The sequence below is a fragment of the Lactuca serriola genome, chromosome 3, assembly GCF_051521515.1.
Source record: "Lactuca serriola cultivar US96UC23 chromosome 3, Lser_US96UC23_V15, whole genome shotgun sequence".
Lineage (NCBI taxonomy): Eukaryota > Viridiplantae > Streptophyta > Magnoliopsida > Asterales > Asteraceae > Lactuca > Lactuca serriola.
Window position 1 is genome coordinate 88,082,000 of NC_136410.1, and position 23,699 is coordinate 88,105,698.

Genomic DNA, 23,699 nt, shown 5'->3' on the forward strand with positions numbered 1-23,699 from the left:
GGAGAAGTCTGCAAGTTGGTTGGATATTGTGATGCTGACTATGCAGGAGACCATGATACCTGAAGATCAACCATTGGGTATGTGTTCAAGCTTGGGTCGGGGCCAATATCATGGTGTAGTAAAAGACAACCAACCGTATCATTGTCAACCACAGAAGCAGATTACAAAGCAGCAGCCGTAGCAGCTCAAGAAAGTACATGGTTGGTACTCCTAATGGAGGACTTACATCAAAAAATTGACTATGTTGTACCACTTCACTGCGATAACCAATCTGCAATTCGGCTGACAGAAAATACAATATTTCACGCTAGAAAAAAGCATGTGGAAGTGCATTATCACTTTATCAGAGAGAAAGTCTTGATGGAAGAAATTGAGATGCAACAGATCAAGACCGATGACCAAATAGCTGACTTGTTCACCAAAGGGCTGAGTACTGGAAAATGTGAAGGTTTTCGCTATCAGCTTAACATGGTACGAAGAATGGAGGCTAGTGCTGAGGGGGAGTGTTAATGATCATCACTAGCCCAATAAGAACAAATATTATCTAGAAGAATTTAGCTTATTCTAGAATGCTCTAGAAGATTCTAGAACATTATGGAAGACTATGGAAGGCTCCGGAATATACTAGAAGAGTCTATAAAGATAAATGTGATTGTTTTTCTCTCCTTCTGTCATTAAAAAATGAACCATATAAATACAAAAGGATCCCTAAAGAAAGGAAAGGATATACACCATCAATTACATAAATACATATAAAAGATATATCTCGTTAAGAGTCCCCCTCAGTCTCAGCGGGAGGAAGACGGACGCTGAGACTGTCTCTAAAATCGAGAAATAGCTGTCGCGGAAGACCTTTAGTAAATATGTCAGCATATTGATAAGTAAATGGAATATGAAGAACTCGAATCTGACCAATAGCGACCTTTTCACGAACAAAGTGTATATCCATTTCAATGTGCTTGGTACGTTGGTGTTGCACAGGATTACCGGATAAATAGACAGCAGAGACATTGTCACAATAGACGATCGTGGCACGTTTCAGAGGGGCATGTAGCTCGAGAAGAAGGTTGCGAAGCCAACAGGCTTTAGCAACTACATTAGCAACACCACGGTATTCGGCTTCAACACTGGACCTTGAAAGAGTGGCTTGATGTTTGGCAGACCATGAGATGAGATTGTCACCGAGAAAAACGCAATATCCGGATGTGGAGCGACTGGTGTCCGGGCAACCGCCCCAATCAACATCAGTATAGGACACTAGCTGAGTGGAAGGAGAGGAAAATAACGTGAGACCATGATCTGGGGTGCCTTTGATGTACCGTATAATCCATTTTAAGGCATTAAAGTGGCCGATTTTCGGAGCGTGCATAAAGAGGCAGATCTGTTGCACGGCGTATGCAATGTCTGGACGTGTGAATGTAAGATATTGGAGAGCTCCTGCAAGACTCCGATATAGAGATGGATCAGCCATAGGATCACCAGCATGAAGACTTAGTTTGGAATTAGCGTCAACGGGAGTGGTGACTGGTTTGCATGTTTCCATGTTGGCACGTTTGAGGATTTCTTTAACGTATTTGCGTTGAGATAAGAACATGGTGTTCTTGGTGCGCATGACAGCAATCCCAAGGAAGTAAGATAGCGGGCCAAGATCAGTCATGTTGAATTCCCGTTTTAGAGCACCGAGGAGCCAAGTCTTGAGTGTTGTAGATGAGGTAGCCAACACTATGTCATCGACATACAACACTAGATAAGCTGTCTCATGTTGTTTTTGGTAGATAAATAAGGAATTGTCACTCTTGCTGCACACAAATCCAATAGTTAGTAAATAAGATGTGAATCGTTGATACCATGCACGCGGTGCCTGTTTCAACCCATACAAGGATTTCTTTAATTTGCAAACATGGTCCGGATAACTAGTGTTAAAAAAACCAGGTGGCTGGTGCATATATATGGTTTCCTTCAAATGACCATGTAAGAAAGCGTTTTTCAAATCCAATTGATGTACATCCCAATCTCGTGCCATGGCGAGACTAAGAACAGTGCGAATAGTGGCAGGTTTTACAACCGGGCTGAAGGTTTCATCGCAATCAATACCAACCTCTTGTGTTTTTCCATTCACTACAAGTCGTGCCTTGTAGCGCTCCAAAGTGCCATCTGCCTTAAACTTATGCCGAAATAACCAGTGACATCGAATAACATTGTGATCGGATGGTCTAGGCACAAGATCCCATGTTCCCTGTTTCAATAAAGCATTATATTCAGTAGTCATAGCATCGAGCCAGTTTTGATCTTGCAAAGCGACCCGTGGGTTGGATGGGATTGGGGATATTTGTTGAGTGTGGAGTGTGTATTTGGGGTTTGGTTTGACAATTCCACTTTTAGATCGTGTATGCATGTGAGAGGATGGTGGAGGGTTAGGGATAATCGACGGTGATGGTGGGGAGGTGGGGAAGGTGGAGGTGAGAGTTGTGGTGAATTTTGAGGTAAGGGTGGGGGTGAAGGTGGTGGGGAGGGTTGTGTTGTATTCATTGGGATAAGTTGAGGGTGAATTAAGTATGGTGATGGTTCGTTTGCATCTAGAAACTCATAGGATTCAGCTCGATATTTTGCAATATTAGAATAAGGGAAAATGTGTTCATGAAAAGTGACATGGCGAGAGATTAGTGGTTTGGAGTTATCGAGTGGTAGGCATAGATAACCACGATGATTGTCGGGATACCCAAGGAATATACAAGGGAGGGATCGTGGGGCTAGTTTGTGGGGGATGGTGGATGTGGTGTTAGGGTAACATAGACACCCAAATGTTCGTAAATGTTTATATGTGGGGGTACGAAGGTAAAGAATTTGAGTTGGTGTTTTGTTACCAATGACACGTGATGGGAGGATGTTGGTAAGATATGTGGCTGTATGGATCGCATAGTTCCAAAAAGAGGGTGGTAGGGATGCATGAATTAAAGATGTTCATACCATGTTATTCAGGGTGCGAATTATACATTCTGCCTTGCCATTCTGGGAGGAGGTGTATGGGCATGTGAATTGAAGTTGAACACCATTGGTGTTGCAAAACCGTGTGAAGACTGCATTGTGAAATTCACGTCCATTGTCGCACCGAAAGGATTTAATGTTGGTGGAAAACTGAGTTTGGACATATTTATAGAATTGCGCGAGGAGCAGAAAAGTTTCAGATTTGGCTTTAATGGGAAACATCCAAATATAGTGTGAAAAATCATCAAGTAACACAAGGTAGTAGTTATGGTTGAGTTTACTTTTAACAGGTGATGTCCATATATCATCATGAATGATATCAAAGGGTAAATATGTAACAGAAACAGAATCATCAAAGGGTAATCGACAATGTTTTCCCAACGAGCAAGCATTACATGAAAACAAAGTATTTTTAGAGCTAGAAAATGAAAGACACGAATTTAAATATTGTAAAGTAGAGACAGCAGGATGACCAAGACGGTTGTGCCACATATTTGGAGACTCCGTATAAAAGGCGACAGGTGGGTGCTCGTTGGTAAGTGAGGGTGTGAGAGGATAGAGATCGCCAGGGCTGTCACACCGGGTGATATGTTTCTTCGTGATTAGATCCTTCACAGTAAAACCGAATGGGTCAAATTCAACAGATGTATTATTATCACGAGTAAATTGTTTCACAGCAACAAGGTTTTTGATGATGTTAGGGACAAGGCAAACATTGTTTAGGCGATAAGGGTGATTGAGGTATGAGGTGATTTCATTCCCATAGCCAAAAACTGGAACTCGATGGTCATTACCAACCAAAATATAATTATCTTTATTAAAACGAGAGAGATTAGAGAGCTTACCAGCATCGCTAGTGAGGTGGGATGTTGATCCTGTATCCATATACCATGAGTTATCAAGTGGTTGCATGTGCATGGTTTGGAATGCTTGTGCAAGTTCGGCTGGTGTCATCTGGCTGGAGTGGGCCGATTGTGATTCTGAGGCAAAGTTGGCTTGTGGATCCGTGTGAACTTGTTGTTGCTGCTGTGCGGGTGAGAATCGAATGTTTGGACGAGGCCCCATAATTCCAACCTAAGGAGTTGTGGGGTACGGGCAAGGTGGGGCGGACCAGGGGTATGGGGGAAACCAACCGGGCCATTGCCATGGGGTCTGCTGTGATGAGAATCTGCCGTTGCCATGTCCGTGTCCTCTGCCGCCTCGTTGTCCGCCGCGAGACCAACGTCCTCCGCCACGCTGATTACCCGGTGTTGACCACGGCCATTGTAGCCTGAGGTATGGTTATTAGTGCCGTTGTTAGAGTGTTCAGAAGTACCGGAATCAGCCTGTTGAGTGACAAGAGCTTGGGGAATGGTGGGGTCAGGCTTGTTACGGCGGGCTTCTTCAAGGAGAAGGGAGGATTGCGCTTTTGTAAAGCTGGGAAGGGGGTTGGTTTGTTGTATAATGGTAGCGACAGTATCGTAGTCCCCCTTTGTGAGACCGGAGATGAGTTGGAGGACCATCTTCGTTTCTGACACCGGGTTTCCAACGTTTTCTAGTTGATCGGCTAGGTTCTTGAGGCGTGCACAATATTCAGTGATGTTAGAGAAGGCAGAGAGATGGGTGTTGTTAAATTGTTCCTCGAGGTAAACTGCACGAGTGGTTTTTATTATCAAGAAATATCTCCTGAAGACGCTTTGAAAGGTCAAGGGCCGATGCACCAGGTTTCATGATGGTGTGAGCGAGATCAGGTGTTATGGTGGTGTAGATCCATGATTTTACAAGGGCATCAAGACGATCCCATGTGTCCTTATCAACATCGGTGGGTTTGGGGGCTTTGTCATCGATATGATCCTTCATGTTGTAAGCACAAAGGTGAATGTTGAAGAATTCCACCCATGAAGGATAGTGATCGTCAGACCGGTTGAGAATGAGAGGTATGGCATTCTTGATGTTGCTCACTGTGAATGCCGGGTGGAATGTGGATTTGGTGGTTGCTGCGTCGCCTGGCATGTCGAGGAGATAAGAAGGAGATATGGAGGGGGAGGGAAAAAGAACAGAGGTCGACTGCTGTGAAGGGTGCGACGGCTTAGGGTTAGGCCAAAAGAGGCTTTGATACCATAAAGATAAATGTGATTGTTTTTCTCTCCTTCTGTCATTAAACAATGAACCGTATAAATACAAAAGGATCCCTAAAGAAAGAAAAGGATATACACCATCAATTACATAAATACATATACAAGATATATCTCACTAAGAGTCTAGAATACTCTAGAACGATATGGAAGACCCTGGAAGGTTATGGATCATTCTAGAAGACACTGGAGCAACCTAGACCTCTCCAGAACACGGTAGAATATTCTAGAAACATATGGAAGCATATAGAGTATGTTAGATAGTTCTAGAGTTATCTAGTATGTAGTAAGTGTATACTACTATCTAGAACCTTCCTAAGAGGCCTATAAATAGGTATGGAGCTCATTTGCTCCAAACCATCCAAGAAAGCCTCAAAGAGAGAAAAGTGTAGTAGTCTCACAAAGTGTAAGGTCTTCTTAAGTGTCTTAATAAAAGTCTTGTTGTTTCCCATACAAAGAGTCGTGTTCTACATGTTCTGCATAAAATCATTGAGAATATAACATCTTCTTCCTGCCTCTTAAATAGTCACGAATACATTAAAATATTATTAATTTAATTAAAATATAACAAATATCAGCATATAATTAATGTTACATGGGTATCATATCGTCATGTGATATCATGTTGAAATGAAATGAAATGAAGGGGATATAATACGTAAACCAGTAAGAAATTGGAATTAATGTTACATCCATGTTATACCAAACCCATCCACATAAACCCTTAATTCTAGTCATATTTCAAATCAAAGTGAAAAAAGGAATGGTTTCCATGTCATAATTCTTAGTTGAGCTATGTTGTTCACTTGTTTTTTTTTTACTTGCTTGAAAAGGAAATTTGGGCTAAGTCATATTTTTCAAGGCGTGTCATTTAACGTGTCAAAATTTTCCACAATGGTGTGTATTACCCTTTGAATTGTATCTATATGACATGACATTGATCCTTTTTTTTGAACAATAAAATTCGTTGTAACCCGAAATTTAGCAAGGCTCAAGGATTACAAAAGGACATGTGGTATTATATATTATTGTTGGATTTAACAGTGTGTTAATATAAGTTAAGTCGATTATTTAGACGTATTTATTTATGTTTTCTGATAAATGCTAATTTATAAAAATTTAACTCAAACTGTATTTTACTTCATGATTAGTTCTGTAACTAAGACTATTATATAGATGATCCATGTGAAAAGTGTGTGGATGGGTCAATGGAGATAGGGACATTACATAACAGTCCTTTAAAAGAATCTAAGAACAAGTGGACATGGTGTGTTCACTGAAGGTGTGAATGAGGGAAAACCGTAAATTAAAGAATATGAATATGAAGATAGTTTAATAAAAACTGATGGTTCTTATTGTTTCCTGCATCTATTTCATCTTTTATTTCCATAAGTGTGTAAAACGCCTCATACGTACTTGCATAGACTTAATTATGAAGATAATTAAATAAAAAGTGAAATACAAGTATGTTATGGTTTCTTTGACATTTTGTGATCGATTCTTTCTCTTAGGGTCCTTATTTTCACATATTAGTGACAGAATTCGTGACAGATTTTTTGTTGGAATAAAAAGTGCAATATAACATGGATTACATAAGTAATTCTAATAAAACTTTCTTTCTAAACTCAAACCTACTTATCAAATTGATAAATGCTCCCGAAAGAGGAATTAAACGAAGCTAACACCAAGAAAACTATAAACTTTGATGTCTCTGCATCGTAAGAAAGAATTATGCACATAAAGCTTTGAGATGAAAGCAAAGGCAGCACCCAAAAAAAGAACTGTTGAATTTCGCCAAAACAATACCAGGGGCCAAATGGTCAAAAGTTGTATCGAAAGGAGAAAACCATCTCACACCATGTACGTAGCAGCACCAGAAATGTTGAATTCCACCAAAGCAACACACCGAGGGCAAAATAGTCAAAAGTTGAATTGAAAGAGAGGACGCCATCTCACAGCATGTATGTACAACAGCAGCAATTTCACAAGTGTAGAAGGGAAGCCAGCAAATTTTTATGAGCACCAAGAATTATTAATCTCAACATGAAATTCTCGTGGATAGCAACTACAGCAGCAGCTATGAGATATTGGTGGGAATAAACAGCAACACTTTACTCATCAACATCACCAATTCAACACCACACCATGGAAAACAGTTATGGATTCAATCTGCAAAGGCTGTGAAAACTCAAACACCAAGACACCAAGATGATTTTTCATTGCATGTTTGAATCTACTGCCTATCCAGTTGAAGGATAGCAATTGAATCTCATCAAACACTTTATCTTTAATGATTATAACAATGATTAAAAACTCTGGAATTGCGTGTTTTCCAAACAGATCAAACACTGTATAACACAAAGCACCCAACATTTCTATACCTTCAGACCCCTGTTTGGAGAAGTTCACAACATCCTCGCCATCTCAGACATTGAAGATGAGGGTTTCAAGACTAGCTTACACCATTGACAAAACCAATTCGAGATTCCAAAGAGACCATAACACAACGCACCCTACAATTCTACTTTCCGAATTTAATGCCACATCAGCTGTATGGTATTGGTTTGTTCATAGTGTAGTGTATTGATATTATAGAGTACTTGAAAACAAAGAATATTTACAGAAAATAAATGATCTCCAAGACACCCAATACACCAATACAGAATGAGAGAAGTATGATTTCCAGGCAATGCTATTGACATATTAGCTGATTTTACACTTAAAATGTGAACCAGACTTACATATTTTTGTAGCTGTTTAATGTGTCATTTTGGTGCTAGCTATCAATAGACATGGAAGGGAGATTCAGATGAAGAAGCTTTTTATACTTGCATTGATAAAATTACATCCAACACTCAGGTAGTCAAAGCTTGACTTTTTTGTGATGGCGTTGTCCTTGATTTCCAGTAGTCAGTTTTAAAAGCATAGTAATTTTCATTTACTTATTTGTTCACAAACATATGTGAAGTTTCTTAACAAAAAGCCATTCATATGAATACATATTGACATGATGCATATAGGGAACATAAGAAAAGTAAAAAGAACACTGAAAGTACACTATTTCAATCAGCCCAAGAGATGTCAATTCAAAGCTGATCCTTTATTAACAGATTTGAAACTTGTTGCATTGTTGGTCTTTCATGTGGATTGGAGTTCAAACATGCTCTTGAGAGACTCAAAACCAACCTAACTTGTTTCTCAACTTGTGATGAGGGAGGAGGTATCCGACTATCTCCCACGTTTGCGGGCACCAGATAATCATCAGACAATGTTGGTAAAGAAGCTATCAATTCTCCAGGATGCTTTCCCATTATCACTTCTACTGCAACAACTCCAAAGCTATACACATCGCATTTCTCATTTGCCACCATCGTATAAGCAAGCTCTACATCCAAAGAAACATGAGATAAAAACAAAAAAAGTTATATCAACCCCACAACATTCTAACATTGAGTCATATATGTGCATATACTTATTTATATTTATCATGAAACTTAAGAATATGTAGAGGTACAATCACGAGATAGTGTTACCTGGTGCGATATAACCATAGGTGCCTGCAATTGCGGTCCAGTTGGATGAATCGAGCTTTAAAAGCTTGGATGTGCCAAAATCAGAAATATGTGCCTCACAATCAGAATCAAGAAGGATGTTGGCAATGGAAATGTCTCTATGAATTATAGGAGGTGAGCAGTCGTGATGCATATAAGCCAAACCATTAGCTACACCCTTTACAATATTTACCCTTTTTAACCAATCCAATTCTTTTGCTAAGACATCGCTTCTTAAGATTGATCCAAGGCTTCCCTTTTCAAGGTATTCATAAATCAAAAATGAGTGGCGGACATGGGAGCAATATCCATAGAGTTTCACTATGTTTCGATGCCTTATGTTCGTTAATGCTCGTACCTCGTTAAGGAATCCATTATGATCAACATTCTCAGATGATGAGTGAAGTTTCTTGACAGCTACCACATTGTCAGGTTGTAGCTCGGCTTTGTACACAGTCCCATATCCTCCTGTCCCAATGCAGTATGCTTCATCGAAATCATTTGTTGCCTTCAAGATTTCAGCATACACTACTTTTCCATCGAAACTTGTAATAGAGAAATAATCACCACTTTCTTCGTCCGTTGGTTTTTGTGGAGACTTTTTCTTTTGTTGTTGATAAGAAATGAGGCAATACATGAATACACCAAGTAAAACAGCCCCGATAAGAGGAAGCGTAATTACAAGGATGAGCTTGTGATGAAAGGGATCATTTTTCTTCTTCATAATCTGACTTGGACAAAGTTTCACCCTTGTAATATTCCCACACAAATCTGTATTGCTTTCTATGGACGCATTCACAAAGTTGGCGCAAGGGGGGACCGGACCTGAGAGCTTATTGAACGAAAGGTTAATAATATCAATCCTGTTGGGCAAACTTGTAAAAGCATCAGGAATGGAACCAGATAGTCTGTTGTGAGAAAGATCCAATTTTTGCAAACTCTGCAAACTTTGAACTTCAGATGGTATGTCTTTCGTGAGAAAATTATGAGATAAATCAAGTTCCGTAAGATGAACTAATTTACCAATCTCGGATGGAATTGTCTCACTGAGCTTGTTATTACTAAGATTCAAGTAGTGGATGTGTGTCCATTGACCAATACTTCTTGGGACTGACCCATTAAATCTATTTTTGGATAGATCGAGTACTTCAAGGAGTTCACAAAATCCAAGCTCTAGAGGTATAACACCCGAAAGTTGGTTGTCAGTCAAGTACAAATCCAACATACTTTTCATCTTCCCAAACTCCTTTGGGATCTCACCAACCAAATGATTCGAAGACAGATTAAGTCTTTGTAGTCGAGTTAAATTTCCGAATTCTGGAGGAATAGAACCATTAATTTGATTGTTGTTCACTTGAAAATCAGTGAGATACTTCAACTTCCCAAGTTCACTAGGAATGGCACCAGCAAGCTCATTCTGGTACATATAAAGCCCATTTAAAGATGTCAAATCACCAAATGATGAAGGAATAAAACCACTAAGCTGATTTCTGCTCACTGAAAGATGAGTGAGAGACTTCATCTTCCCAAGTTCACTAGGAATGGGACCAGATAATTTATTACAACTGAGGGTCAGCCATTTTACGTTGCTGAGGTTTACTAGTGATGAAGGAATAGAGCCACTAAGTTGATTGTGGCTCATATCAAGCTTATTGAGAGACTTCAAATTCCCAAGCTCAACAGGAATGAGACCAGAGAATTGATTTTCGTACAAAAAAAGAAAATTCAAAAATGTCAAATCACCCACTGATGAAGGAATAGAACCACTAAGCTGATTTTTGTACATCGCAAGATGAGTGAGAGACTTCAATTTCCCAATTTCAAGAGGAATGGTACCAGAGAGTTGATTTTCGTGCAAATAAAGGATTTTCAAAGATCTCAAATTACCCAATGATGAAGGAATAAAACCACTAAGTTGATTGATGTTTACCTCAAGATCAGTGAGGGACTTCAAATTCCCAAGCTCAATAGGAATGGGACCAGAGAGTTGATTTTGGTACAAATAAAGTACATTCAAAGATGTCAAATTACCTAATGATGAAGGAATAAAACCACTAAGCTGATTGTTGTACACCACAAGATGAACGAGAGACTTCAAATTCCCAAGTTCAACAGGAATAGGACCAGATAGTTGATTTTCGTTCAAATAAAGGATATTCAAAGATGTCAAATTACCCAATGACGAAGGAATAGAACCACTAAGTTGATTTTCGCTCACCTCAATATTAGTGAGAGACTTCAAATTCCCAAGTTCAACAGGAATGGGACCGCAGAGTAGATTTTGGTACAAAATAAAGTCATTCAAAGATGTTAAATCACCCAATGATGAAGGAATAGAACCACTAAGCTGATTTTTGTACACCGCAAGATGAGTGAGAGACTTCAAATTCCCTAGTTCATTAGGAATGGGACCAGATAGTTTATTGACTGAGAAGTAATAAAAGGAAGTTTTATTTGTTTACCCAACACACAAGAACGACAAACAGAAGAAAAAGGTTTTAATCTAGGAAAATTTAAAGTAGAACGTAAAGAAGATAAAACATCCGCGCCCGGGTGGCCAAGGCGATGATGCCATAGGTCTCTTGTAATTGCAACAAAAGTAGAAGGTTGTGTAACTTGGGAATTTGACTGGAGCTTGAAAGGGTAGAGAGCACCGGTACTATTGCAACGGAGGATTGGAGTCCGCGTCTGGAAGCCCTTCACATCAAAACCAAACTGGTCAAATTCTACGGAAACATTGTTGTCAATAGTAAAGCGACGAATGGATAAAAGATTTTTAATGACATTTGGAGTGTGAAGAACATTTTTTAGAATAAAAGGAGGAAGAGGGTAAGGAAGTGTTTGATTACCGGTGCCTTGAATTGGAATAGTGGAACCATTACCGACAATAACATTCTAAGAAAGACCATTATTGATATAAGACGTGAAGTTACCTGTGTTGGGAGTCATGTGTGACGTTGCTTCGGTATCAGCATACCAAGTCTGATCAGGTGGGTGTAATGCCATTGTGTGAAAAGCTTGCTCAAGATCGGTTGGTGTGTTGCTGATTTCTGATACCGGATAGGCCTGCTGAGGTCGATTGCCTAGAATCCTGGTGGAAACTGATGGAGGTCTGGAGGATCCATATTGCTGAGTCGGATATGGGCAAGGGGGGTAAGCCCATGGTGTATAGTTGGGAAAAGCCCATGGTGGCGGTGTAGTCCATGGCTGATAGGGACGGGACCCCCGATTGTATGTCTGTTGGGTTTGGTTATTGTTGGTACCGCATCCACACCCGTTGGAAGATCGTCCACGACCGCGTCCTCCTCGACCTCGTCCGCGTCCACGAGAGGTAAAGGGATCTGCCTGTTGTTGGTTAAGGCGGCTGCTATCTCTAAAATTTGGATGAGTCATTGGTGCTGAAGCAGTCAAGGCGGTAGCGGAGGTGCCTCCGGTTAGGGATACAGCAGTGGCGGCAGCCTGATGAGCTTTTCGTGCTTCTTCCATGATGAGTTTGGAGCGAACTTCATAGAAATCAGGTAAGGGTGTTGTTTGCTGGATGATCATCGCGACCCCTTCATAGCTTTCATTGAGACCAGCAATTAGTTGAAGAACAAGATGTTGGTTGGAAACCGGGTTTCCCACATTTGCCAGTTGATCAGCAAGCGTCTTCATGGCTTGGCAATAGGAGGAGATGTTAGGGTGTTGGTCAAGTCTTGTAGAGACGAATTTGCTGTCAAGATAGACAGCTCTAGTGCTCTGGTTATCTTGAAAAATGTTTTCAAGGGCAGTCCATGCCTGACACGCAGTGGTGTTTGGTTTCAAAATTGTGTGCAGCAGATCATTAGAAATTGTGCTATAGATCCATTGGAGAACAATAGCATCGAGTCGTGACCATGCTGCAAACTCTGATGCTTTAGTTTTGTCGGCTTCAGTGGAGGTTTTATCAGCTTCTGTTGAGGTTGAGGAAGAAGAAGAAGAAGAAGAAGAAGGTGGTTTTGAAGGAGGGATGATGGTAGAATCAATGTGATCTTCAACCTGAAAAGCCCTGCAATGGATGCGAAATAATTCTGCCCATGAGGTGTACTGTCCGCTCTCCATCTCCAGTATAAACGGAATGAAGTTCCGTATGTTTGTGACTGTGATGGCTGGGTGAGATTGTGGGTCCATTGAAGAAGCAGAGAAAAAAAGAAAAAAAAAATGGCGTACAGGGAAGAACAAGAGGCAAAGTAGGGTTAATGATATTTGTGCTCTGATACCATGTTAATTGGTAATTTTCCCGTATCATTCCAATGATTTACAATTGATATTTATACAATATCCTATCGCTATCTATAATGAAGAGTTTATCAACTATAACAATACTTCCTCAATATGAGGAAAGATATCTTCGGCTAATACTAATTTACCAATCTCGGATGGAATTTTCTCACTGAGCATGTTATTACAAAGATTCAAGTAGTGGATTTGTGCCCATTGACCAATACTTGTTGGAATCGACCCGTTCAATCTATTTTTGGATAGATCAAGTACTTCAAGAAGTTCACAAAATCCAAGCTCTAGAGGTATAAGACCTGAAAGTCGGTTGCCAGCCAAGGACAAATCCAACATACTTTTCATCTTCCCAAACTCCTTTGGGATCTCACCAACCAAATTATTCGAAGACAGATCAAGTCTTTGTAGTTGTCCAAACTCTGGCAGAATAGAACCACTAATTTTATTGTTGTTCACCTTAAAATCAGTGAGAGACTTCAACTTCCCAAGTTCACTAGGAATGGGGCCAACAAGCTCATTCTCATGCATATAAAGTTGATTTAAAGATGTCAAATCACCAAATGATGAAGGAATAAAGCCACTAAGATGATTTGTTCTCAACGAAAGATGAGTGAGATACTTCAACTTCCCAATTCCACTAAGAATGGGACCTGATAATTTGTTAAAACTGAGGATTAGCCACTGTAGGTTGCTGAGGTTTCCAAGTGCAGAAACCACAAACAAATCATTTGAATCCATCCAAATCGCACAAAATTTATCAACTTAAAGTCACATTGGTGATTACACAAAAGTGTGAATCCATTTCCATAGTAGACGCAGAGTGGTTTGAAGTGGTGGTCAGGATCGTTGATGTGGATATCAATTAAAAGCTCGGTATTGCTGTCTTTCCTCATTTTTATGTCTATCTTCTTCCAACATTCCATTTAGGATCGCTTGTACATGCTCCTTGCAAAAATGTTAGTCTAATGAATATCAACTGTTTGATGAAATGCCTCAATGATTTTTTTTTAATTTTTTTTCTGAATTTAATGCCACATCAGCTGTATGGTATTGGTTTGTTCATAGTGTAGTGTATTGATATTATAGAGTAGTTGAAAACAAAGAATGTTTACAGAAAATAAATGGTCTCCAAGACACCCAATACACCAATACAGAATGAGAGAAGTATGATTTCCAGGCAATGCTATTGACATATTAGCTAATTTTACACTTAAAATGTGAACCAGACTTATCTATTTTTGTAGCTGTTTAATGTTCTTATGGTGTCTTTGGAAAAACTTGGTTAACATTAAATAGCATGTCTTTGGAAAAAGCTGATGCCCATCAATTTATGTGGAGGGAGAGACCTTGTTTTATTTTTTTCCTGATTTGCAGTAACAACATTCTCAAATGACAATCACTTTGCAATTTCTTCCATCATCCATTGAGTATCCATGGAAGGGAGATTCAGATGAAGAAGCTTTTTATACTTGCATTAATTAATAAGATTACATCCAACACTCAGGTAGTCAAAGCTTGACTTTTTTGTGATGGCGTTGTCCTTGGTTTCAAGTAGTCAGTTTTAAAAGCATAGTAATTTTCACTTACTCATTTGTTCACAAACATATGTGAAGTTTCTTAACAAAAAGCCATTCATATGAATACATATTGACATGATGCATATAGGGAACATAAGAAAAGTAAAAAGAACACTGAAAGTACACTATTTCAATCAGCCCAAGAGATATCAATTCAAAGCTGATCCTTCGTTAGCAGATTTGAAACTTGTTGCATTGTTGGTCTTTCATGTAGATTGGAGTTCAAACATGCTCTTGAGAGACTCAAAACCAACCTAACTTGTTTCTCAACTTGTGATGAGGGAGGAGGTATCCGACTATCTCCCACGTTTGCTGGCACCATATAATCAGCAGACAATGTTGGAAAAGATGTTATGAGATCTCCTGGATGCTTTCCCATTATCACTTCTACTGCAACAACTCCAAAGCTATACACATCGCATTTCTCAGTAGCCACCATTGTATAAGCAAGCTCTACATTCAAATAAACATGAGACAAAAACAAAGAGCTATATCAACCCCACAAGATGCTGACATAGATACATATATGTGCATGTACTTATTTATATATATCATGAAACTTAAGAATATGTAGAGGCACAATCAAAAGAATGTGTTACCTGGTGCAATATAACCATAGGTGCATGCAATTGCAGTCCAGTTGGATGAATCGAGCTTCAAAAGCTTGGATGTGCCAAAATCAGAAATATGTGCCTCACAATCAGAATCAAGAAGGATGTTGGCAATAGAAATGTCTCTATGAATTATAGGAGGTGAGCAGTCGTGATGCATATAAGCCAAACCATTAGCTACACCCTTTACAATATTTACCCTTTTCAACCAATCCAATTCTTTTGCTAAGACATCGCTTCTTAAGATTGATCCAAGGCTTCCCTTTTCAAGGTATTCATAAATCAAAAATGAATGGCGGACATGGGAGCAATATCCATATAGTTTCACTATGTTTCGATGCCTTATGTTCGTTAATGCTCGTACCTCATTAAGGAATCCATTATGATCAACATTCTCAGATGATGAGTGAAGTTTCTTGACAGCTACCACATTGTCAGGTTGTAGCTCGGCTTTGTACACAGTCCCATATCCTCCGGTCCCAATGCAGTATGCTTCATCGAAATCATTTGTTGCCTTCAAGATATCAACATACACTACTTTTCCATCAAAACTTGTAATGGAGAAATAATCACCACTTTCTTCGTCCGATGGTTTTTGTGGAGACTTTTTCTTATGTTGTTGATAAGCAATTAGGCCATACGTGAATACACCAAGTAAAATAGCCCCGATAAAAGGGAGCATAATTACAAGGATAAGTTTATGATGAAAAGGATCATTTTTCTTTTTCATAATTTGACTTGGACAAAGTTTCACCCCTGTAATATTCCCACACAAATCTGTATTGCTTTCTATGGACGCATTCACAAAGTTGGCGCAAGGGGGGACCGGACCTGAGAGCTTATTGAACGAAAGGTTAATATCAATCCCGTTGGGCAAACTTGTAAAAGCATCATGAATGGAACCAGATAGTCTGTTGTGAGAAAGATCCAATTTTTGCAAACTCTGCAAACTTTGAACTTCAGATGGTATCTCTTTCGTGAGAAAATTATGAGATAAATCAAGTTCCGTAAGATGAACTAATTTACCAATCTCGGATGGAATTGTCTCACTGAGCTTGTTATTACTAAGATTCAAGTAGTGGATGTGTGTCCATTGACCAATACTTCTTGGGACTGACCCATTAAATCTATTTTTGGATAGATCGAGTACTTCAAGGAGTTCACAAAATCCAAGCTCTAGAGGTATAACACCCGAAAGTTGGTTGCCAGTCAAGTACAAATCCAACATACTTTTCATCTTCCCAAACTCCTTTGGGATCTCACCAACCAAATGATTCGAAGACAGATTAAGTCTTTGTAGTCGAGTTAAATTTCCGAATTCTGGAGGAATAGAACCATTAATTTGATTGTTGTTCACTTGAAAATCAGTGAGATACTTCAACTTCCCAAGTTCACTAGGAATGGCACCAGCAAGCTCATTCTGGTACATATAAAGCCCATTTAAAGATGTCAAATCACCAAATGATGAAGGAATAAAACCACTAAGCTGATTTCTGCTCACCGAAAGATGAGTGAGAGACTTCAACTTCCCAAGTTTACTAGGAATGGAACCAGATAATTTATTACTACCGAGGGTCAGCCATTGTATGTTGTTGAGGTTTGTTAGTGAGGAAGGAATAGAACCACTAAGTTGATTGCCGCTCACATCAAGATGAGTGAGAGATTTCAAATTCCCAAGTTCAATAGGAATGGGACCAGAGAGTTGATTTTGGTACAAATAAAGGACATTCAAAGATGTCAAATTACCCATTGATGAAGGAATAGAACCACAAAGCTGATTGTTGTAAACCACAAGATCAGTGAGAGACTTCAAATTCCCAAGTTCAATAGGAATGGGACCAGAGAGTTGATTCTGGTGCAAATAAAGGATATCCAAAGATGTCAAATTACCCATTGATGAAGGAATAGAACCTCCAAGCTTATTGCTGCTCACCTCAAGATCGGTGAGAGACTTCAAATTCCCAAGTTCAACAGGAATGGGACCAAAGAGCTGATTTTCATACAAATAAAGGACCTTCAAAGATGTCAAATTACCCAGTGATGATGGAATAGAACCACTAAGTTCATTATTGCTCACTTCAAGATTTGTTAGAGACTTCATATTCCTAAGTTCAATAGGAATGGAACCAGAGAGTTGATTTTGGTTCAAATAAAGGACCTTTAATGATGTCAAATTACCGAATGATGAAGGAATTGAACCACTAAGCTGATTGTTGTACACCACAAGATCAGTGAGAGACTTCAAATTCCCAAGTTCAATAGGAATGGGACCAGAGAGTTGATTCTGGTGCAAATAAAGGATATCCAAAGATGTCAAATTACCCATTGATGAAGGAATAGAACCTCCAAGCTTATTGCTGCTCACCTCAAGATCGGTGAGAGACTTCAAATTCCCAAGTTCAACAGGAATGGGGCCTGATAGTTGATTTTGGTACAAATAAAGTAGATTTAAAGATGTCAAATCCCCAAATGATGAAGGAATAGAACCAGAAAGTTGATTGCCGCTCATCGTAAGATGAGTGAGAGACTTCAAATTCCCAAGTTCCACTGGAATGGGACCAGAGAGTTGATTTTGGTACAAATAAAGTAAATTCAAAGATGTCAAATTACCCAATGATGAAGGAATAGAACCACTAAGCTGATTGATGGCCACCTCAAGATCAGTGAGAGACTTCAAATTCCCAAGTTCAATAGGAATGGGGCCAGAGAGTTGGTTTTTGTACAAATAAAGGACATTCAAAGATGTCAAATTACCCAATGATCAAGTAGGATCAAATCAGAAAAGAGCAATGTTTTAAAAACCAGCTTGAACCGGCCGGTCGAACCGGTTGGACCAGGAATCGGAGAAGGGAGCGGTTCAACTATCATCGGTTTTATGTCTATTTCTGAACTTGATCAAACCGGCCGATTTTTACAAAAATTTGGTTGAACCGGTTCAATTAAACCGGCTCAACCGGTTAAATTGAATAAAAACACATGGAATCGAAACCTTTTGCATAATAAACTTTGGTAGTTTTTTCACATTTATTAAATTTTATCTCAATAAAAGCACATGATAAATGTTATAAAGTTTTTTGATGCATTTATATTCATCTACGACTTTATTTTCCTTTTCGTGCACGTGGATTGATGTAAAACTTATGGTTATGAGTTATTTTAATTTATTTAGAATGATCTACAACTTGTTTTCGTGTGTATTTTAATATTTGAATTTGTGGACAATATATTCTTGATTTGTGTATGTAGGTATGTGTAGAAAAATACGAAAAAGATGAAAACTATAGAAACCGGTTTACTTAGCGGTCAAACCGGTTAAACCGGTTTAACCGGAAACCGGTCACCATATCGGTTCAACTAAAAAACCGGTTTTTAAAACATTGGAAAAGAGAGTTACAGAGAGTTGATTGTTGTAAAGTTTTGAGATAGTTTCTTTGTTATGAATTATGATAATAATAATTTCTCGTTTCTTGGTGTTCTTATTTTTCTGTTTTTTACCAATTATTTACAACAATTGGTATCAGAACATATATAACATCAGAGTGATCTGCAAATCATGAAGGAACTAGTGGATCTGGAATGTCCGGAACAAAGGAAAGTTCGTCCTTGTCACTCCATATGCCGATGTTGTCTGCAACGAATTACACCATATGGGCAATTCGCATGAAGGTGATCTTAAACGTACATCAAGTTTGGGATGTCGTTGATCCAGGAGCGAATGACACGAAGAAGAATAATAGCACTATTGCAGTTGTCTTCCAAGCGATTCCCGACGATTCCCGAAGACGTTAAAGATATTTGGGATGCCATTAAAACTCGTCACCTTGGCAAAGAAAGGGTAAGAAAAGCACGACTATAAACTCTAATCACCGAGTTTGATAACTTGAAGATGAAGTAATCCATCATTATAGATGAGTTTGCAACCCAATTGTCAGACATCTCATCAAAATCTGCATCACTCGGTGCAACCCTAAGAGAAAGCAAATTCGTCAAGAAATTCCTTACCAGTTTGCCAAGAAGGTTCATTCATATCGTTGCTTTGATTTAACAAGTTCTCGATCTCAAAACAGTTGGATTCGAAGACGTAGTCGGTCGTTTAAAAGCTAATGAAGAACGTATTCGTGAAGTTGAATCGGCGAGTGATCAAAGCAAATTGATATTTCACAAAACCGAAACATCAAATCGAGGCTCAGACTCGAACCGAGGAGGAAGGGGTGGCCGAGGAGCAGGACGTGGTGGTCGCCACAATAATTCATACCAACAACAAAATCGTTCCACAACACCTGTCAACGGAGACTCCGACAAATCAAAAGGTAAAACTAAATACCGATCTTCAATACAATGCTATAGATGTGATGAATTTGGTCACTTTGCGTCACAATATCGCGAACGAAAAGCAAAACAAAACGAGGCTCATATGGTCGAAGGGGAAGAACAAGACCCACATTTTGTTTATGCACAAGACTCTTTATGAAACTGTACTCCTAAATGAAGATCACGTCATACCAAGTAGATACAAATCAAAGGATAGCGACAAAGACATATGGTATCTACATAATGGAGCTAATAAAGTTATGACGAGAAACCTATCGTTTTTCACGGAAATCAACAAACAAATAGGAGGAAGAGTCAAGTTCATTGATGATTCGTTTGTCGAGATTCAAGGCAAAGGGTCTATACTTTTTGAAGGAAAAAGTGGAAAACAAAAACTACTTATACGGACGTTTATTATATTCCAAAACATAAAGCGAATATACTAAGTTTGGGCCAAGCAACGGATAGTCGAAATTCACTCATATTCAAAGTGAAGAGATCACCATTTAGGATAGAATATATTAGTAAAAAGTTATGTATTGGCGACTATCCTCATTTGTCTACGCTATCTTCTTCCAATACCCCATTTAGGATCATTTGTACATGCTCGTTGCATAATTGTGAGTCTAATGAGTACTAACTGTTTGATGAAACGCCGTGAATAATTTTTTATTTTAAATTTAATGCCACATCAGCTTTATGGTATTGGTTTGTCCATAGTGTAGTGTTGTGATTTCATAGAGTACTTGAAAAAAAAGAATATTACAGAAAATAAATGGTCTCCAAACATTTGTTACTTCTGCCCCCAAAAAATTGTACACACTCAATAGAGAATGAGAGAAGAATTGTTCCTAGCTAGACAATGCTATTGATATATTAGCTAACATTACACTTTAAAATGTGAACCAAATTTACTTATATTTGTAGCTGGTTAATGTTTTTTTGGTAATTAAAAATTTAAAACTTGCTTAACATTAAATATCATGTCTTTTGAAAAACTATGCTCACAATATATGTGGTGGGAGAGCCCTTGTTTTATATCTTTCCAAGATTGCAGTATTTAACAATTAATATTCATAAATGACAATAGTTTGCAATTTCTTCCATGATCTATTGAGTATCCATGAAACACTTATACTTCACAGTTTTCAAGGATTTCTGGGAGCACATACATCGTCTGTAGCAAAATAAGATTACATCTAACACTTATACTTCACAATTTTTAAGTAATCCGATGGTTTTTGTGGAAACTTTTTCTTTTGTTGTTGATAAGCAATGAGGCCATATGTGAATACACCAAGTAAAACAGCCCCGATAAGAGGGAGTGTAATTACAAGGATGAGCTTGTGATGAAAGGGATCATTTTTCTTCTTCATAATCTGACTTGGACAAAGTTTCAATCCGGTAATATTCCCACACAAATTTGGATTGCTTTCTATGGACGCATTCACTAAGTTAGCTGAAAGGGGGACTGGACCTGAGAGCTTATTGAAAGAAAGGTTGATATCAATACCACGAGGTAAATTTACAAAAGCATCAGGAATAGAACCAGATAATCTATTGTGAGAAAAATCCAATTTTTGCAAACTCTGCAAACTTTGAACTTCAGCTGGTATCTCTTTTGTGAGAAAATTCTGAGATAAATCAAGGTCTGTAAGATGAACTAATTTACCAATCTCGGATGGAATTTTCTCACTGAGCTTGTTATTACTAAGATTCAAGAAGTGGATGTGTTCCCATTGACCAATACTTGTTGGAATCGACCCATTCAATCTGTTTTTGGATAGATCGAGTACTTCAAGGAGTTCACAAAATCCAAGCTCTAGAGGTATAACACCTGAAAGTTTGTTGCCAGCCAAGTACACTTCCAACATACTATTCATCTTCCCAATCTCCTTTGGGATCTCACCAACCAAATGATTCGAGGACAGATTAAGTCTTTGTAGTTGAGTTAAATTTCCAAACTCTGGAGGAATAGAACCACTAATTTGATTGTTGTTCGCCCGAAAATCAGTGAGATACTTCAACTTCCCAAGTTCACCAGGAATGGGACCAACAAGCTCATTTTGATGCATGTAAAGGAGATTTAAAGATGTCAAATCACCAAATGATGAAGGAATAAAACCATTAAGCAGATTTCTGCTCACCGCAAGATGAGTGAGAGACTTCAACTTCCCAAGTTCACTAGGAATGGGTCCAGATAAATCATTGACACCGAGGATCAACCACTGTATGTTGCTGAGGTTTGCTAGTGATGAAGGAATAGAACCACTAAGTTGATTGTCGCTCACATCAAGGTTATTGAGGGACTTCAAATTCCCAAGTTCAACAGGAATGGGACCAGAGAGTTGATTGGTGTGCAAATAAAGGAGATTCAAAGATGTCAAATTACCCAATGATGAAGGAATAGAGCCATTAAGTTGATTCTCATTCACAGCAAGATCAGTGAGAGACTTCAAATTCCCAAGGTCAACAGGAATGGGACCAGAGAGCTGATTGGTGTGCAAATAAAGGACATTCAAAGATGTCAAATTACCCAATGATGAAGGAATAGAACCAGTAAGTTGATTGTAGCTCAGACCAAGCTTAGTGAGAGACTTAAAATTCCCAAGTTCAATAGGAATGGAACCAGATAATTTATTCACTCCTAGGTACAGAATCTGTAGGTTACTCAGCTTTGCTAGAGATAAAGGAATAGAACCACTAAGTTGATTGTAGCTCATGAAAAGTTCACTGAGACACTTCAAATTGCCCAAGGATGAAGGAATTGAACCAGATATATTGTTTGTGTTTAGGTACAAGATGGTTAGCTGGTGCAGATTTCCTATTTCAGGTGGTATTACTCCAGAAAACTTATTCTCAGAAAAATCAAGATATACAAGTTTGGACAAAAGATGAATTTCTGGTGGGATGGGGCCAAAGAACTTGTTTATACTGAGATTAAAATGTGTAAGATTGTGTAGCAAAGAGAATGGAAATCGATGAAGCGTACCCTTTAATCCAGATGATGTGAGGTTCAACTTCTGAATGCTCCCATCAGCATTGCAAACTACTCCAAACCAAGAACTGCATGGAACCGATACATTGGAATTCAAAGGGAGGGGAATCCATGAAGAGAGCAAGGAGTTTTTTGGGATTTCAAGGCTTTCTTTCCATTTAAGAAGAGCATTGGCTTCCTCCAAAGAAGCAGATGCGAAATTTGGTATGGTGGAGAGTGTGATGACTAGTAGAGCCAAAAAGAAAAATAACAAGTTTGAAGAAGACATTATTTGCTTTGCCATGTTGTTTTTAATAAAAAAAGAATGGTTTGCATGTCCTAATTTATACTTGAGCTACCTTTTTCTCTTGTTTTCTTTTTCACATACTTGAGAAGACAATGTCATATTTTTCCACAAGGAGTGTGTTTTACGTTTGAAGTCGGTGACAAATTTTTCCACAAAGCCGTGGATTACAAAAAGACAACATGTGGTATTATATGTCATTGTTGGATTTAACAATGTAATAATAAAACCTAACTTGATTATTTAGACATATTTGTTTTTGTTTTCTGGTTAATGCTAATAGAAGTTTCACTCAAACTGTATTTTACTGCATAATTCGTTCTGTGTGAATGGAGCAAATGGATATACGGACATAACATAATGGTCCTTTAAAAGAATCTAAATAACAAATGCACATGGTGTGTTCATTGAAGGTGTGAATGAGGGAAAACCGCAAATTAAAGAATATAAATAGGAAGATAATTAAATAAAAACTGATGGTTCTTATTGCTCCCTGCAATCTCTTTCATATGTCAATTCCTTTTAACTCCTGAAGATCTAAAACGTCTCATACTTACATAGACTTAAAAAAGAAGGTAATTAAATAAAAAGTAAAATACAACTGGATTATTGTTTGTTTCTTATATTTCCACAACTGATTTAGTTTACACAAATGACAATCAGTTTGTAAGTTCTTCCATGACCTATTGGGTATCCATGAAAGAAACTACCGGTGTCATTTCATTTCGGTGCTCCCAATAGACTTGTAAGGGATATTCAGATGAAGCTTTTTATATCTGTTCATTTCATTTAGGAGCACATATAACGCCTGTAGTAAAATAAGATTACGTCTTGATAGTTTTCAAGTAATTGTGTTACATACGAAATAGGCATTGATTAGCAACCTTCATGGACATATATAGACTTGCATACAAATATTGGTAAGTTGTATATTGCATTATCCATAAACAGATCCAAACCTTGTAGATTGCATTAATGGTCAATGATAATATTGTTTTATATTAGAAACTATAGT

General features: G+C 38.4%; 3 protein-coding genes across 3 annotated transcripts; all 3 read right to left on the bottom strand.

Annotated features, from left to right (window-relative positions):
- Positions 1–8,067: 8,067 nt before the first annotated feature.
- Positions 8,068–9,466, bottom strand: LOC145092830 (MDIS1-interacting receptor like kinase 2-like). Its single transcript, XM_079030814.1, has 2 exons — positions 8,633–9,466; positions 8,068–8,484 (listed from the first exon to the last, which is right to left on the bottom strand). The coding sequence occupies exons 1-2, from the start codon at positions 9,372–9,374 to the stop codon at positions 8,186–8,188; spliced, it is 1,041 nt and encodes a 346-aa protein (XP_078886940.1). The 5' UTR covers positions 9,375–9,466; the 3' UTR covers positions 8,068–8,185.
- LOC145095495 (uncharacterized) lies at positions 9,395–12,799 on the bottom strand. The gene is made up of 3 exons (XM_079033362.1): positions 11,584–12,799; positions 9,527–11,077; positions 9,395–9,399 (listed from the first exon to the last, which is right to left on the bottom strand). The coding sequence occupies exons 1-3, from the start codon at positions 12,797–12,799 to the stop codon at positions 9,395–9,397; spliced, it is 2,772 nt and encodes a 923-aa protein (XP_078889488.1).
- Positions 12,800–14,355: 1,556 nt separating this feature from the next.
- On the bottom strand, positions 14,356–17,853 carry LOC145095497 (uncharacterized; the record flags this gene model as incomplete). Its single annotated transcript, XM_079033363.1, has 2 exons — positions 14,356–14,934; positions 15,081–17,853. Coding segments are annotated over 2 exons (3,072 nt in total), but the record flags the coding sequence as incomplete, so codon positions are not given.
- Between the last annotated feature and the right edge of the window lie 5,846 nt (positions 17,854–23,699).

What these genes read in the sequence shown, in the direction of transcription:
- LOC145092830 (XM_079030814.1), bottom strand. Translation starts at nt 9,374, where the DNA reads ATGAAGAAGAAAAATGATCCCTTTCATCACAAGCTCATCCTTGTAATT. An exon ending in CTATGGTTATATCGCACCAG is followed by an intron (nt 8,485 to 8,632) that starts GTAACACTATCT and finishes CTTTGGATGTAG; the next exon opens with AGCTTGCTTATACGATGGTG.
- LOC145095495 (XM_079033362.1), bottom strand. Translation starts at nt 12,799, where the DNA reads ATGGACCCACAATCTCACCCAGCCATCACAGTCACAAACATACGGAAC. An exon ending in ACACATGACTCCCAACACAG is followed by an intron (nt 11,078 to 11,583) that starts GTAACTTCACGT and finishes ATTACTTCTCAG; the next exon opens with TCAATAAACTATCTGGTCCC.